Source organism: Ambystoma mexicanum, chromosome 10 (genome assembly GCF_040938575.1).
Source record: "Ambystoma mexicanum isolate Mex_15411 chromosome 10, UKY_AmexF1_1, whole genome shotgun sequence".
NCBI classification, from domain to species: domain Eukaryota; kingdom Metazoa; phylum Chordata; class Amphibia; order Caudata; family Ambystomatidae; genus Ambystoma; species Ambystoma mexicanum.
This window is the reverse complement of record NC_090932.1, coordinates 603514664-603528423: the sequence shown is the minus strand read 5'-3', so window position 1 is coordinate 603528423 and position 13760 is coordinate 603514664. Positions and strand designations below refer to the sequence as shown.

Genomic DNA, 13760 nt, shown 5'->3' with positions numbered 1-13760 from the left:
CAGAAATTTACCAAACCCTGGGCAGAACTTTTTCCCCAGATATCCACCCGACTTTCAGCCCCAAAACCATCCATCCTTCTTTCCCCAATTCCCTGAGCCCAGACCACTGAATCCGGGAGAGGGGAGGCCAAGGGTGGAGGGGTACCCAAATCTTCCCAACCCGGGGTATTACCAGAGGAGGGACAGCTACCCTTCCCAGGATCAGCCCAGGGGAGAAAACAGGGCCCCGTATCAGCCTCAGCGGGTTTCCCAGTTAGAGCGCCAGGTTCAAAACATGGCGCGGGATCTGGGTCACATACTGAGGGCTCAGCAGAACCCTCAGATCGGCATGCCGGCGCAGAACGCACCCAACTCTGGACCTGGTGCTCCAGAACAATGACGGGGGCAGCACCCCGATAACACACCGGTTCCCAGGGAGGAGGCACAAGGGGAAGGGGGGTGTAAAGCCTTGGAGGAAGCTTCCTTCCTCACTTGTAAACAGCCCCTGGAAACCCAGGAACCGGAAACAAAATCTCTTGCCCCTGAAAGTCTGCCTCCTAAGGAGCAGAGGGGGGGTAGGAGAAACAAAAGACCCAAACAGACTCAGTTTGAGGAGGAGGTACAGATATTCCAATTTGAGGGAGAGGGATCCTCAGAGGATCCTGGGAAAAGGATCTTCTCCTTCAGAGAGGGGGGAACTCCTCCCAAAGAAAAATGGGTCCCTAGGGATGCAAATCCAGACTGGGGAGATGTGGAGACTGAGCTACCGCCGCCCACCATCTCATCCCAGAACCAACAGCAAGAAAATCCCCTGGTTCAAACCCATCCTGGTGACTGCCTCCAAAAAGGGGGGGGCGGCCCGGAACCGGAGCCAGGGGAACCCACAATGGCTCTGATCTCCAGTTGCCAACTTTTTCTTTCAGATTCCCTAGGCTCTCCACAGAATTCTGCCCAAATCTCTTCGCTAGCGATGTCCAAAACCAGAAAGTTAGCCCACCAGTTGTCCAAAAATGTGCATTATCTGTGCCCCCTTGAGGAGAAGGAGGGAAGATACTATGCCCCGGTACAAGTACAGGGGCAGGGTACAATTTCAGCGCTGGTGGACACGGGATCTCAAGCTACCCTTCTGTCCAGAAGGGCCTTTGATGAACTGAATGCAGGAAGGGGAGAGAATTACCAAATTCCTCTCACCCCTCTTCCTGGACAACTGCAGAACTTTGACGGGAAGGAAATTCCCGTTGAGGGGACTGCAGACTTGGACATTAAGATTGGGCGACACAAGTTGAAACACCCGGTCATAGTTGTGACCCCAGAGGGCACCCCTTGTTTACTAGGAAATGACCTCCTGAGAAGGTTGTCACCCCTAATAGATTGCGTAAACAAGGTCCTCTGGACCCAGACTAGCCGACCAATAAAATTAAAACAGAGTGTCAACCATGTTAGTTTAAACGGCACCTGCCACATGGTTGAACAAAAATCTGACCAAGTAGAATTTCACTTCCAGAACAACCAGATTCCAGACGTGACAGTAATAGCAGTAGGAGAACTGACTGGTGATGGGGGGTCCTCTCTATTTCTGAAAATCAACCTTCCTTCCAGTTTAAGGTGGTATTCCACACTGGAAGGAAACACTCTGAAATTCTATACTAATCCACAATCAGAAACCCCCACTCCTATAGTCCAGAAAGATGTGAAATCAGCTCAAAGCCTGGCTGATATTCAGCAAATTGGAGAGCAGTTGTTCATCCCTGTTCAGTTAAATGATGGGAAGGACTCTGTTCTCGCTCGAGTGTGCGTGAACAATGGTAAGAGCTTCATCAGCGAAGCCATGTTCCGCCAACTCCCAAAAGATCCAGCCATTCCCACATTCAAACTGATAGACAAATGGGAAATGGACCTGGAAGCACCTAATTCCAAACATCTCCTGCCAAGCAGGTGTATGCTCAAAATCTCCATTGGCAACAAGAGCATAGTCCACAATTGTTGGGTCGTGCGAGACGTCCCTGCCGCCTTTTACTTAGGCAGTGACATTCTCAATCGCTTTGCCAGTAGTTTGGACCTAATAAACTTCAAAGCTTGGTCCCGATTAGCGGATAATCCCATGGGCTTTGATGATCCAGAAAAAGCATTTAGGTCAGCTCAATTGCTACCTTATGCAGTTGAAATTCAGGTTAAAGAGGAAGTCACCATCCCAGAAAGGACCCGACAATTCTCCCTGGAAGTGAAAGCTAAAAGAGGACAATATTTGCAAAACCCTGATGCTTACATACATCTAAATGCTACTCTCCAACAGCAAGGGTTGGGGGTAAACCCAACTCCATTAGTCAACATAGAACATGACACCATTCTAATAGAGGTGGATAACAGCGACTTAAAGAGTATTACTCTAGCCGCAGGCACCATTATTGGAATGGCGGTTGATGACCGACATTTCTCCATTGATCTTGGAAATGAACTGTTAGGGCCAATCCCCAAGGACTGCTTTGACAGTGACAGTGATGACAATACAACACCGGACAGGATTTTTACCCGGCATGGGGGGAACTTCCTGGTGTACACTTCTTGCCCTTATGGTAAGGAAGATGTGACTTGTGACTTCAGGAGGGATGAGGTGATTTTCCAGGTCCATGAGGGCTGCCTTTCCCACCTGAAGCCTCCAGTCCAAATCAGCACTCTGACCAGGGACTTCTCCACCCAGCTAGAGGAGGCCGCTGAAATAGCCAAACCAGAAGTCTTTCCAGGCTTCAGGCAGATGGTGGAAGAGAGAGTCAACCTAGCTGATGCCTGTGTGACTCTGGGTCAAAAGCAAAAGTTGAAACAAGTTTTCTTGGATTTCCAAGATCTCTTTGCGGTAGACTCATATGACTGTGGCCGTACCGACATCCACACAACAACAATCCCCACGGACCCTGGCATGACTCCTGTGTTTGTGAAGCAATATCGCTTGCCTCTCGCATCAATGGAGTCCCTTACTGAAATAATTAAGAACCTTGAGTCCCGGGGAATAATCCGTCCAGTCCACAGCACCTTCAATAACCCGGTGCTGGGAATATTGAAGCCGAACGGCCAGTGGAGACTCTGCGCCGACCTCAGGGAGCTCAACAAACGGGTCCATACTTCCCGATGGCCTCTGCCCTACATTGACCAAGGGCTGGCCCAGATTCAGGGGTCACAGGTATTCACTGCAATAGACCTGACCAATGGATACTGGACTGTGCCTGTCAGTAGGGAGGACCAATACAAGCTGGCTTTTACCTTTGGGGGCCAGCAGTATACATGGACCCGGACTCCCTTCGGATACCTTAACTCTGGTAATGAGTTCAACATTTTCCTACATAAGGCCATGCCCGACCTGGGTGCGAGGGGTAACCTGGCTTATGTAGATGATGTCCTCATCAAAAGCTCAACTGTGGAGGAACACATAGCGGAGATCCGTTATGTTCTGACACAGTTGAGGGCCGCCGGAGCAAAACTTTCCTTTCAGAAAGCACAGTGGTGTAGAACCCGTGTTAATTTCTTGGGGCATGAGATTACTGCTCAGGGTCTCTGTCCCCAGGAAAAGAAAGTGGAAGCACTTCAGAAACTGAAAGACCCCACAACTCTGCGGGAACTAAGGAGCCTCCTTGGACTGACTAATTACAGCAGAAAGTTCATTGAGGGCTACGCAGAGATCACCAGACCCCTGATTCATCTCCTGAAGGGGGGGATCAGGTGGGAATGGGGTCCAGAACAAGCCGAGGCGGTAAAACAACTCAAAAGAAGCCTCTCACAAGCGCCTTGCCTAGCTTACCCTGTCAGAAACAAGGAGTTCTTCCTGGAGACGGGGTTCTCTAATACGTGCTTGACGGTGGTATTATACCAAAAGCATGACAAGGTCAATAAAGTAATCTCCTATGCGAGCAAAACTTTATCCTCTGTGGAGGAAAAATTCAATGATTGTGAGAAGGCACTCCTGGCAACGGTGTGGGCATTGAAGAATTACCGCCCGTTTATCCAGGGGGAACACATCATAGTGGAGACTCCACACCAGCCTCTGCAATATCTCCAAAGTGATAGAATCCGGGCCGGAAATGTGAGTAATTCCCGAATTACTTCCTGGATTCTGTCAATGCAAGGCTTTCCTGTGGAGGTCAGATATGGCCAAAACAAGAAGAGTCCCCTCGCGCAAGGTCTGGCTGACTTGCATGATTGTGCCAGAGAAAACTGTCTCGAGGACGAAAGTCTAAAAATCAAGGACAACACGGAGGCATACCTTAATTCCCCCCACAAAGTCTTTGAAGAAGACAAGTGTGAGGGAATGCCCACTGTCTATGTGGATGGATGCTCTTACCATGTTGACAACAACGGGGAGAAAGAACTGGTGGCCGGCGTAGGGAATGCATGGGTGAATGAGTCCCCAGAACCCTCCGCTGGATACAAAATTGGTCCCCGAAGTAGTCAGGTGGCAGAATTGATGGCTGTGCATCAGGCCATCCTCACTGCTGTCCAGCATCAACTCCCCGAACTGGTCATAATCACAGATTCGGATTATGTACGGAACGGGTTCGTGGAGCACCTGGTTAATTGGAAAACCAGAGGCATGTTATGTGCTAACAACAAACCCTTGAAACATGGGAAGTTGATCCAAAACATTGATGATCTGGTCACCTCGAATGAGATGACCATCTATTGGAAAAAGATCAAGGGTCATTCCAAAGTAGAGGGACCAGACAAAACTGGAAATGACTTAGCTGATCAGCTGGCCAAAACCGGGGCCATCCAAGGGGATCTAATTGAGATTGAGTCCCTGTTGGGGGAAATCCAGGTCACTGCTATCACTAGGTCCCAGACAAATGCTCACAACGACCTTTCAATTGCACAATGGAGCAAGGAGACCCCTGATGCTGATTTGATTACAGCTCAGAAGGGGGATCCAATAATTGGTAAGTTTTACCAACACCTTGAGGACCCTGAGAACTTTTCCCTGACGGATACCGATTACATTGGGAAAGAGGACCTAAGAGTGTTGATGAAATGTCCAAAAATGTTCCGAATCCAAGACGGTTTGCTGGTAAGGAAATCCAAAGCTGGCCACGATCAGTGGGTGGTTCCTACCTCATTCCGAAGCCTGATGTTAAGTCACGCCCATGATGCGGCCACCGCCAGTCATAGGGGGTTTCACACAACATTGGAAATCTTAAGAGAGGTTGCATACTGGCCACACATGGGCCAGGACCTCAACCAATATTTGAAGGGTTGTCTTGTGTGTGCACAATTTCAGCCATCATCCCTCACGCACCGTGCGCCTCTCCAAAAGAGGGGGATGACACTGCCATGGTCAGATTTACAAATCGACTTTGTAGGCCCTGTGATTCACTCTGCTAGGGGGAATAAGTACATGTTGACTGTGACATGCTTGTTTACCAAGTGGGTGGAATGTCTCCCAGCCCCAAACTGCAAGGCAGAAACGGCAGCTGCCTTGATGATTAACCACATCTTTTCCCGTTTTGGTCTACCTCAAAGGATTGAGTCAGACAGAGGTAGCCACTTCACCAGTGAAGTAATGACAAAGATGTGGGAGATACTGGGGGTCAAAAGGAAGTTGCATATTGCTTATAGACCAGCTTCTTCCGGGGCAGTAGAGAGATATAACCAAACCATTGTGAGCATATTAAGGAAGTTTGTGGCAGATTCTGGGCCAAGTTGGGATATCCGATTACCTCTGGTCCTAATGGCCATCAGATCTACCCCTTCATCTGCAACCAAAATGTCACCATTTGAGTTGATGACTGGGCGCAAGATGGTGCTTCCTCAGCATTTGCTCTACAGGACCCAAGAGCAGACACTGATAAATGCCTCCACTACTCATGAGTATGTGGAGAATTTAAGGAAACACCTCCAACATGCTTTTGCTTACGCTCAGCGGAATCTAGAAAGATCGGCTGATAGCATGAAGACCCACTATGACCTGAAGACTTCCAGGAAGGAATATCAGGTGGGGGACCGGGTCTATCTATACAATTTCCAAAGAAACCAGGCAAAACAGCGGAAATTCTTGCCTACATGGAAGGGACCCTTTGAGATTATAGACAAAATCTCCCCTGTGGCCTACAAAATCCACATCCCCAAAGGTCCTTTGGCAGCGGGGGAAGACAAGTGGGTCCACATAAACCAGTTGAAATGTTGCCATCCCAGGCACACTCTGCAACAACTGGAGGAATCCTCTGGAATCCTAGCGGGTACTGTCTCAGACTAATTCAGTTCCAACCATAAAACATACCACATCTAGTCTCTAAAATATTGTGATTTGCATGAAACTGTCTCTTAGTTATACTGTTTTTTTTTCAAAATAAGAATGTAATGTTGTGTTATGATGAAATGCATATGCTGCCCCACTATCTCAACAGTGGTGGAAAAATGTCTATGAATAGGTATTGCCGCTCTTCCTTTGTCGTCCTAGGAGAAAGAAAACCTGGAGACGGGCCAAGGAGGACGATCCGGAGACCGGGAGCAGAGACGCAAGGGGCCCAGTGTACCGCCCAATATTCCCATCAGGACCGGCGAGGAGAACCGATCGATCCGACCGGATGGAGAAAAAGATGCTGAACTGTGCCATCTATTGGAAGAAGATGAGGAAACATCCCAGGTCTTGCGAGTCCCATTAGTGAAATAGAATGGCCATCGCAAGAGGGGGGCTTGTGGGATGTTTTTATCCACGCATCCAAGCCCTACCTCAAAACTGTGCAGTACTGACATGGAAAACATCATGATGGCCAGAGCTTCCCAGAAAATGCACAGGGAAATGCATGAAGAATAGGCTGCCGCTCATTTTTGCCGATGTTATGGGCACAGAAGGACACTGCCTAAAACCACCATTGGACTACCCACACAGTAGTCTGAAACCATTGGGAGTGGCAATGCTGATTGCCAAAAGCAAACCCATAACTGTTGGGAATTCATTTTCTTAAATCCCAAAAAGGGGTGCAGTACCAGTACTCACCACTATCCAAAAGCCGGCGTTTTAAAACAACACCAGATTTTACTTTTTTGTAGAAAACTGAATAAATGAACCCAAAGCAAGCCAAAGAAAGACTTACTGAGAGGTGGATCCAATGTAAAGTTATATTCTGAAGTGACTTGAAGGTTTATAACAAGACTGGCTGAGCTGTGGATTTCAGCAGTTTAAGTAATTTTGGACTGAAAGACACTACAAATCTAAATGTTTAAAAGAAATGAGTGACCTACTTTGAGTGTCACATAGGTTGCAATTGTTTAAATGTCATAGTTTTAAACTTAGAATCAGCATCCTAGCTGCATATGTAAAAAAATGTCTTGACTTAAACTGGGGAACAGAAATGACATGTAGCTAAAAACTGGCTTAAAGAGATTCCAATTTTGCCTGGCAACTACCCCCCATCAGGAGTGAAACTTGAGTCACAGCTGTGTTCCCAGGCCTCTCTGCCTTTTGCTGGCCACACTAAGGATATGCCATCTCTCTGATAATTGAATTAAGGGGAGCCCCCACAGAATACAGGAGCTCTGAACAAAGCCCTGTCCTGACCCAGGCAGATGGTTTATTGCAGATGTCGTAAATGTAGCTTCCTCCTGGAAGGACAAAGGAGGGGCACTGCCTGTGAGAGCAAGCTGGCTTGGCAGAACTGGAAAAACCAGAAATTCAACCTTGTGCTGGGGGAAACCACACCCCTTTGGGGCCAGAGCATAACTCTAAAAAGATGAATAACTCATAGTACGGACTTGTGAAAATTATTTAAACGACACCATAATTCTTGTGATTTTTCTGCCCACATTTTAAGAGGTTTTTAGAACCGGTGGCATGTTCAGGGGGGTTTTAGCGGAAAAGAGGATATTACTCAAAATGTGTGCATGTGAAAAATCTGACACTTCATCAACTAATGTCCATACTCCTTGCGCACATGTGTGTAAATTTGGGTTAATGTCCGGTATTGCAAACCAGTTAAAAAGTGCAAAATATTGCCATTTCTGAATGCAAGCTCTCAGGAAGAGCAGAGTTGGAACAGGGGATACCTCCTGTGATATGTGATGGGTGCATGTAATTTCAAACCACTGTGTAGCTATGAAATATGTATTTGGTTCAAATCTAGATTGGTGTGCAAGTTGACAGGAGGAGTGGACTTTCTGCAGGCTGTAAAATGACATCACTCTGACACAACTTAGCTCCCCCAATCAGGGGAGAAATGAAAGCTTGGCCAATGATAAGTGGAGAGGGGTAGGGTCTAGTGATGCTGCACACACACCCATAAAAAAAAACACATAAAAGCAGACAGACAGGACAGATAGGGACCTTCAAATCCATTTGCTGCGGGACGATCTGCCGGGAAAATCCATACTTTACCTCCATCAACCTTCAGAGAGCAGACATAGAGACTTCAAATCTATCAAATCTCCAGAATCCAGAGAGAGAGCAGACCCAGACCGCTGTTAGCAGAACCAGAGAGAGCTGACCCAGATCACTGTGAAGTGCAGAGACCAGAGTCCAGTCTAAAACCTGACCAGATCCGTGGCGTGGCCCATTTAATTCAAGAATATAGTGTGAGTACCTAGCAAACTGTGCAGAACCAATCTCTTAGTTAACATAATATAATTCAATCTATTTAATCTAAGTAGAACTGCCTCCTAACTGTCACCTGTCATTTGTAAAGCTGTCACTTGTCATTTTCTAGTTGCAAGCTGCACTTGTCTTTTTCAACTTTAAAATTTCAAATCTGAAAAACGACCTTTATTTAATCGCTCATATCTCCGTGACCGTTTGTCCTAGAGACTTGCAGTAACTTTCCTCAGAAAGCTTAGAATCGTGGCTTTCCTGCGAACCTAGAACCGCATTCCTACCCCCTATAGTTTTGCCGTAATCGTGAAAAACGTACTCGCGAATTTTGCCGCGATTTGCAAATTTCTCCACGTGTGAAAACAGAAGCTTCTTGCTTTCATTTGCCAAAAATTCGTTTAACCTACCAATTACTCCTAGATCCTTGCTAAAGTGAGCCTGGACTAATATTAACTTGATTTCACTCACCCTGAACCTCCTAGAGGGAATTAAAAGCATTTTAGCATATTTTTTTCTACATTGCCAGCACATTTAAAAGCATTTGGGCCTGTGTTTTCAACGTCTGTAGTCTAAGTTGCTGGGTGAACTGAATCACATTTGATTGCATTTCTGAGAACTGTGTGCCTTCCTTCCATTTCCTTGCATTGCATAAAAGGGGGGGGGTGAATTGTCCAAGAAAGTGATTACATTGTCTTTTGCTGAAATTCTATCAAGTTATTTTCTTTACTGCATTTCATTCCACATTGCATCCATTTGAAACCATAAAAGTATTGTGCTACCTTATCCATTTCATGTCAACTCCTTAGTGATTATAAAGAAGTGGCTAGTGCCAGATTCTCCGTTGTTAATCTTTATCATATCAGATTAAGTGTGATATTCAATTATTAATTTATTATAAAGTGTGATAGATATATATTGCTTTACTTCTCAAATAAACCTTTTAACTTGCAAAACAGAACTACTTCTTGGCTCAGTGGGGTCAGGGGGATTCTGAGAGAGGGGTGTTATATAGGGGTAGTCATCCAGAACGCATGAACTGGACATAAAGATATATCAATAAGGGTTTTCATTCAGTATTCTAGACTAGGCGTTGACTTGGCTGTAGTGCTGAATTGAATCCTCTTACAGGACAAATGTGTAACCTTCAACGTGCATGGACTGACGCATACTAAGTCTCCTATGGGCAATTCTACCTTACCTAACACAACTCGTTCCTCAGATGTAACCAGGTTTGGGAGCCTAAGATTAAGTCTTGCTATGATGATCAAAAAGGTCAAATCAGGGTATTGACGCTTGTGCCAGTGATTATTGAAAAAACAGACACTTGAGATTAAGGAAGAACAAAATGATCTAAAATTCAGGAAATTTGGAAAAGCAGAATTGCCTCTCAGAGCATTTGGGTATATTTCGATTTACCATCGAGAGCAGATATGTGTCACATCAACCTGAGCTCATATGATCAATGTCTGGGACACATACAGTTTGGCACATATGACACCCTCAGAATATAACATGCTCCCTCTCACAACCTCATCCCTCTTCTCTCCTACATCCTAGAACATGTACCATAACATCTCTCGTATCTAATTAACCTTTTTTTTAACTGTGATTTCTGATATCAAACTAAAACTGTCTTCTTGTGCAATCGAATTATGTTTTAGCAGTTGAATCGTGTGAAAGAACCATTATGAAACTGAATTTACTGAAAAAGGAGCTTGATGAAACAGAATCAGAGATTGATCAAAGCCTCTTCAAAGAATTTCTCACCCTGCATGAGGAAATTCAGCTTCAGCATACCTACATTGGTGAGCGTCTTAAAAGTGAGAAGTTGAAGAAAAAACTCCACATAGACAATTTTGTTGATTCAGCATCAAAATCGGTCTACAAAATGGAGGGTCTGGACCACTTTATTGCAGAGGCCCTAAAACAGGTTAATCCGGCTGTGTTTCTTCAAATGGCCAGTCCAATAAAGGCTAGAATAAAAAAAAGCATGTGTGACATTGTTGAACCGAGCAGCACTCTCACAGTCAACCCATTGAAAAATTTCCAGTTTGATTTTGCTTACATTAGATCCCAAATTACCAATCTCCATTTAAATATTTTGCAACCTGAGCCTATAGTGTTTCACGCTGAAGAAGAACGTGCTCCTGAAAACAAGGCTACCTCTCTGCCAGAGTCGATTGTTGGCCCAAACACTGAAAAGGACACTCTGGGATCGACCAGCATACCTCATACTGAGAAAGATATTCTTACTGAAATTGACAATCCTGCCCCTGAGGAAAATGCCAACAATCACCATTTCGAATTGGAATGTCCAATAATCAATTGTAGTGAATCTTCTTCCACAAGTGAAGCATGCCCTCCAGAAAGCAAAATCAACTGTGTGAAGGAGCAGAACCTTGAGCGTGCAGAAGAGGATGAATGTGATGGACATTCTGTAGGCCCAGTTGAAATCAAAGCCCCACTGACCTATAAAAGTAAAGTCAGCTTTTTACCCTGCAAACCGGACTGTCAACAAGACTCCATCATTGAATGCTGCAGTTCAGCAGATTCCAATTCCAGCGGGTCTACACCTAGTGATGTGAACAATGTTTGTTGTAAGGAAGATCTGAACAATGAGTGTACACAAGATATGAACAATGGGTGTGCGCATGACACAAACAATGGGTGTATGCAGAAGGATATGGCTGCACGTGCTAGACGCAGAAATGCATTTTTAGCTTTCAGACTTGCAGGTGATGTTAAAGTGGATACGTGCCCAAAAAGTCCACCTTCTGGGTTCTGTGCAACCTATGTAGAACCTGAAACCGTAAATGACCATAACAGCTGCAATCTAGATATATGCTCGAGTTCTTCAGAGGATACACCCGTGCCATCTCCCTTACCAGGAAAACCTGTCATTTATGAACACACTGCTGATGCCAACTCGGCCAAGGTACATTATATTTTGAGAATCCGTTTAAAAAAATGTTTTTATATGTATAGACCTTTTGTTAACGTTTCTTTGACAATTAGATGTGATATATATAATGATCATGTGTAAAGCAGACAAAGATTTATTATAGGTTACACAATTGCAGTGTGTAGTGTTCCCTTTCCTAATTGGCATAAAATACACACACAAGTAAAAACTGGTTAAGGTAGACATGTTCCCAGCTATCCATATATCAAAATAAATTCCTATCAAGTTCCAACCTCGCATCCTTAAATGCAACAATAAGTATAACCCATATTGTTTCTTATTGTTTGCAACCCCTAGCCGCAAATCCCACTATATCACAGGCTGATGTATACACACATTATTTCAACTTGCTTTACATTCTTAAAAATATATATGTAGTACAGGGGGATACCAAAATCATCAATGCTAAATTTAACAGGTTCCCTGTCCACCATTTCTGGACTAAGCCCGCCCCTTTACAGCGCCCCACCCCTTTGATATCAATTTGGTATAACGCTAATATACATTTTATATCAAAATGATAAGCCCCCAAATTGTACTTGGTATAAATTTGATAAGAACCTCAATATTTGTATATATATTTTATATAGTTTAAGAATCCCAAGAATGTCTGATATCAAATGATCGAACTATAAATAGGTCTTGGGTGGTTTTAAGGCTATGATAGGTCTGGGGGAGGGGCTTATAACGCTGCTATATAGATTAAGTGTTCGGCCTGGGAAACACGTGCAAACTTCCCACTTCCCAGGGGCTTTCAGACATGGTGTCCATGAAACGCTGATTATGAGCTGCTATAGTTACGACGAGGGGAAAACACACCCTAGGAGTCACCAGAATCCCTCAGACGATAGTTATACCCATGATTGTCTTACGGTGTATGATGGGATGGAAGATGAGCAGGACCTGATGGCTGACTAGGAAACCAAAGTGTATTGGGATGACGATGATGTGGTTCTGGATCAGTCGCTGGTCGTGGTGTCTGGGCGACAGTCCGAGGGCGAAGTGACTCTGAAGACAATGGGCCTCATTACACGGTAGGCGGTAAGGGTTTACCGGTACCGGTAAGGGCACCGGTACCGGTAAACCCTTACCGCCTTACTACGAGGTCCCTTTGTGGGACCCGACCTTAACTGCTGGTGTAGACCAGCCGTTAAAGTTGGGACCTGCAAAGGGACCTTGGTGCTAATTACGGTACCGCAATTTGCGGTACCGGAATTAGCTCCTTCCCCATTCCCATTGAGCCCTATGGGGCTAAAATGGGAATGGGGAAGGGCCATGGAGAAAGGGGGAATTACCACCCTGCCAACCTTGGAATGGGGTGGTAATTCCCCTTTTCTCCATGGTGGTACCGGTATGGTACAGGCGGCAACCATGGTGCTAATAGCACCATGGTTTACCGCATTCCGTGTAATGAGGCCCAATGACTATGAATCTATGGTTTTGCAGATGGATGACGGTATGATGCCGGAGAGTGACCCAGCCCCCCTGGGACTTGATGAAAAATAGGGCCCGGTGTACAGGCGTGAGGAGAGCCACTCTGTAGCACATACTATCAATATTTACTGTGTTTGCTATTCAAATCATCTTGAAAACCTGGGGGATTATGCTAATAGCCTGTGTAAGGATTGTATTTCACTAGTAGAGATTGATAGCATTAAAGTCAATGGACCTTATTACGGATCCAGCTGTATCCGTGCTGGTGCTACCGGCGGGTTGCTGCGGGACCCGTAAATATTTACCGGCGCCTGACTTCCCAGTGCCATCAGGAGATTACAACAATACATTGTGAATTCCCATTCCCATAGAGTCGTGGGGACCATGGAAGCGCCACACAAATGTTCAATAAAAAAAAATAAAAAAAATAAAGCTAAATAAATCATTCTTTGCAGAATATGAGTTTGTTTCAGTGCCATCAAAAAAGTCTCAGAGAAATTCCACATTTGGCATTCCTCAAACATGATTGTTGCTATATTGCATCACTGATTTTGTCACCTCACTAGTCTGCAGCAGCATCACACGTGCAAGAATTTACTAATACCACAGACTTTCCACATGTGTCTACTAGCTGCTCCTTTGTAACAAGGACAAACAGTTAATCTACAAAGTTTAGAAAAAAATATGTGTCGGTATTACAGGCCATTTACCACTGCACAAGAAAGATGCATAAATAAAAAGCATAGGTTTATTGACAGGGGAATTATAAAGTAAATCTTTCAAGCATGCACAGTGTTTGAAGTCATGTGAGCAGTGCTGACC

General features: G+C 45.1%; 1 protein-coding gene across 3 annotated transcripts in view; it reads left to right on the top strand.

Annotated features, from left to right (window-relative positions):
• LOC138493198 (tripartite motif-containing protein 42-like) overlaps nt 1-13760 on the top strand; it is an 807816-nt gene that overhangs the window by 208373 nt on the left and 585683 nt on the right. For all 3 annotated transcript variants that reach the window (XM_069620359.1, XM_069620360.1, XM_069620361.1), the window contains exon 3: nt 10204-11477. In XM_069620359.1, the coding sequence (XP_069476460.1) occupies nt 10204-11477 (1274 nt within the window). The remainder of the gene's footprint in view (nt 1-10203; nt 11478-13760) is intronic.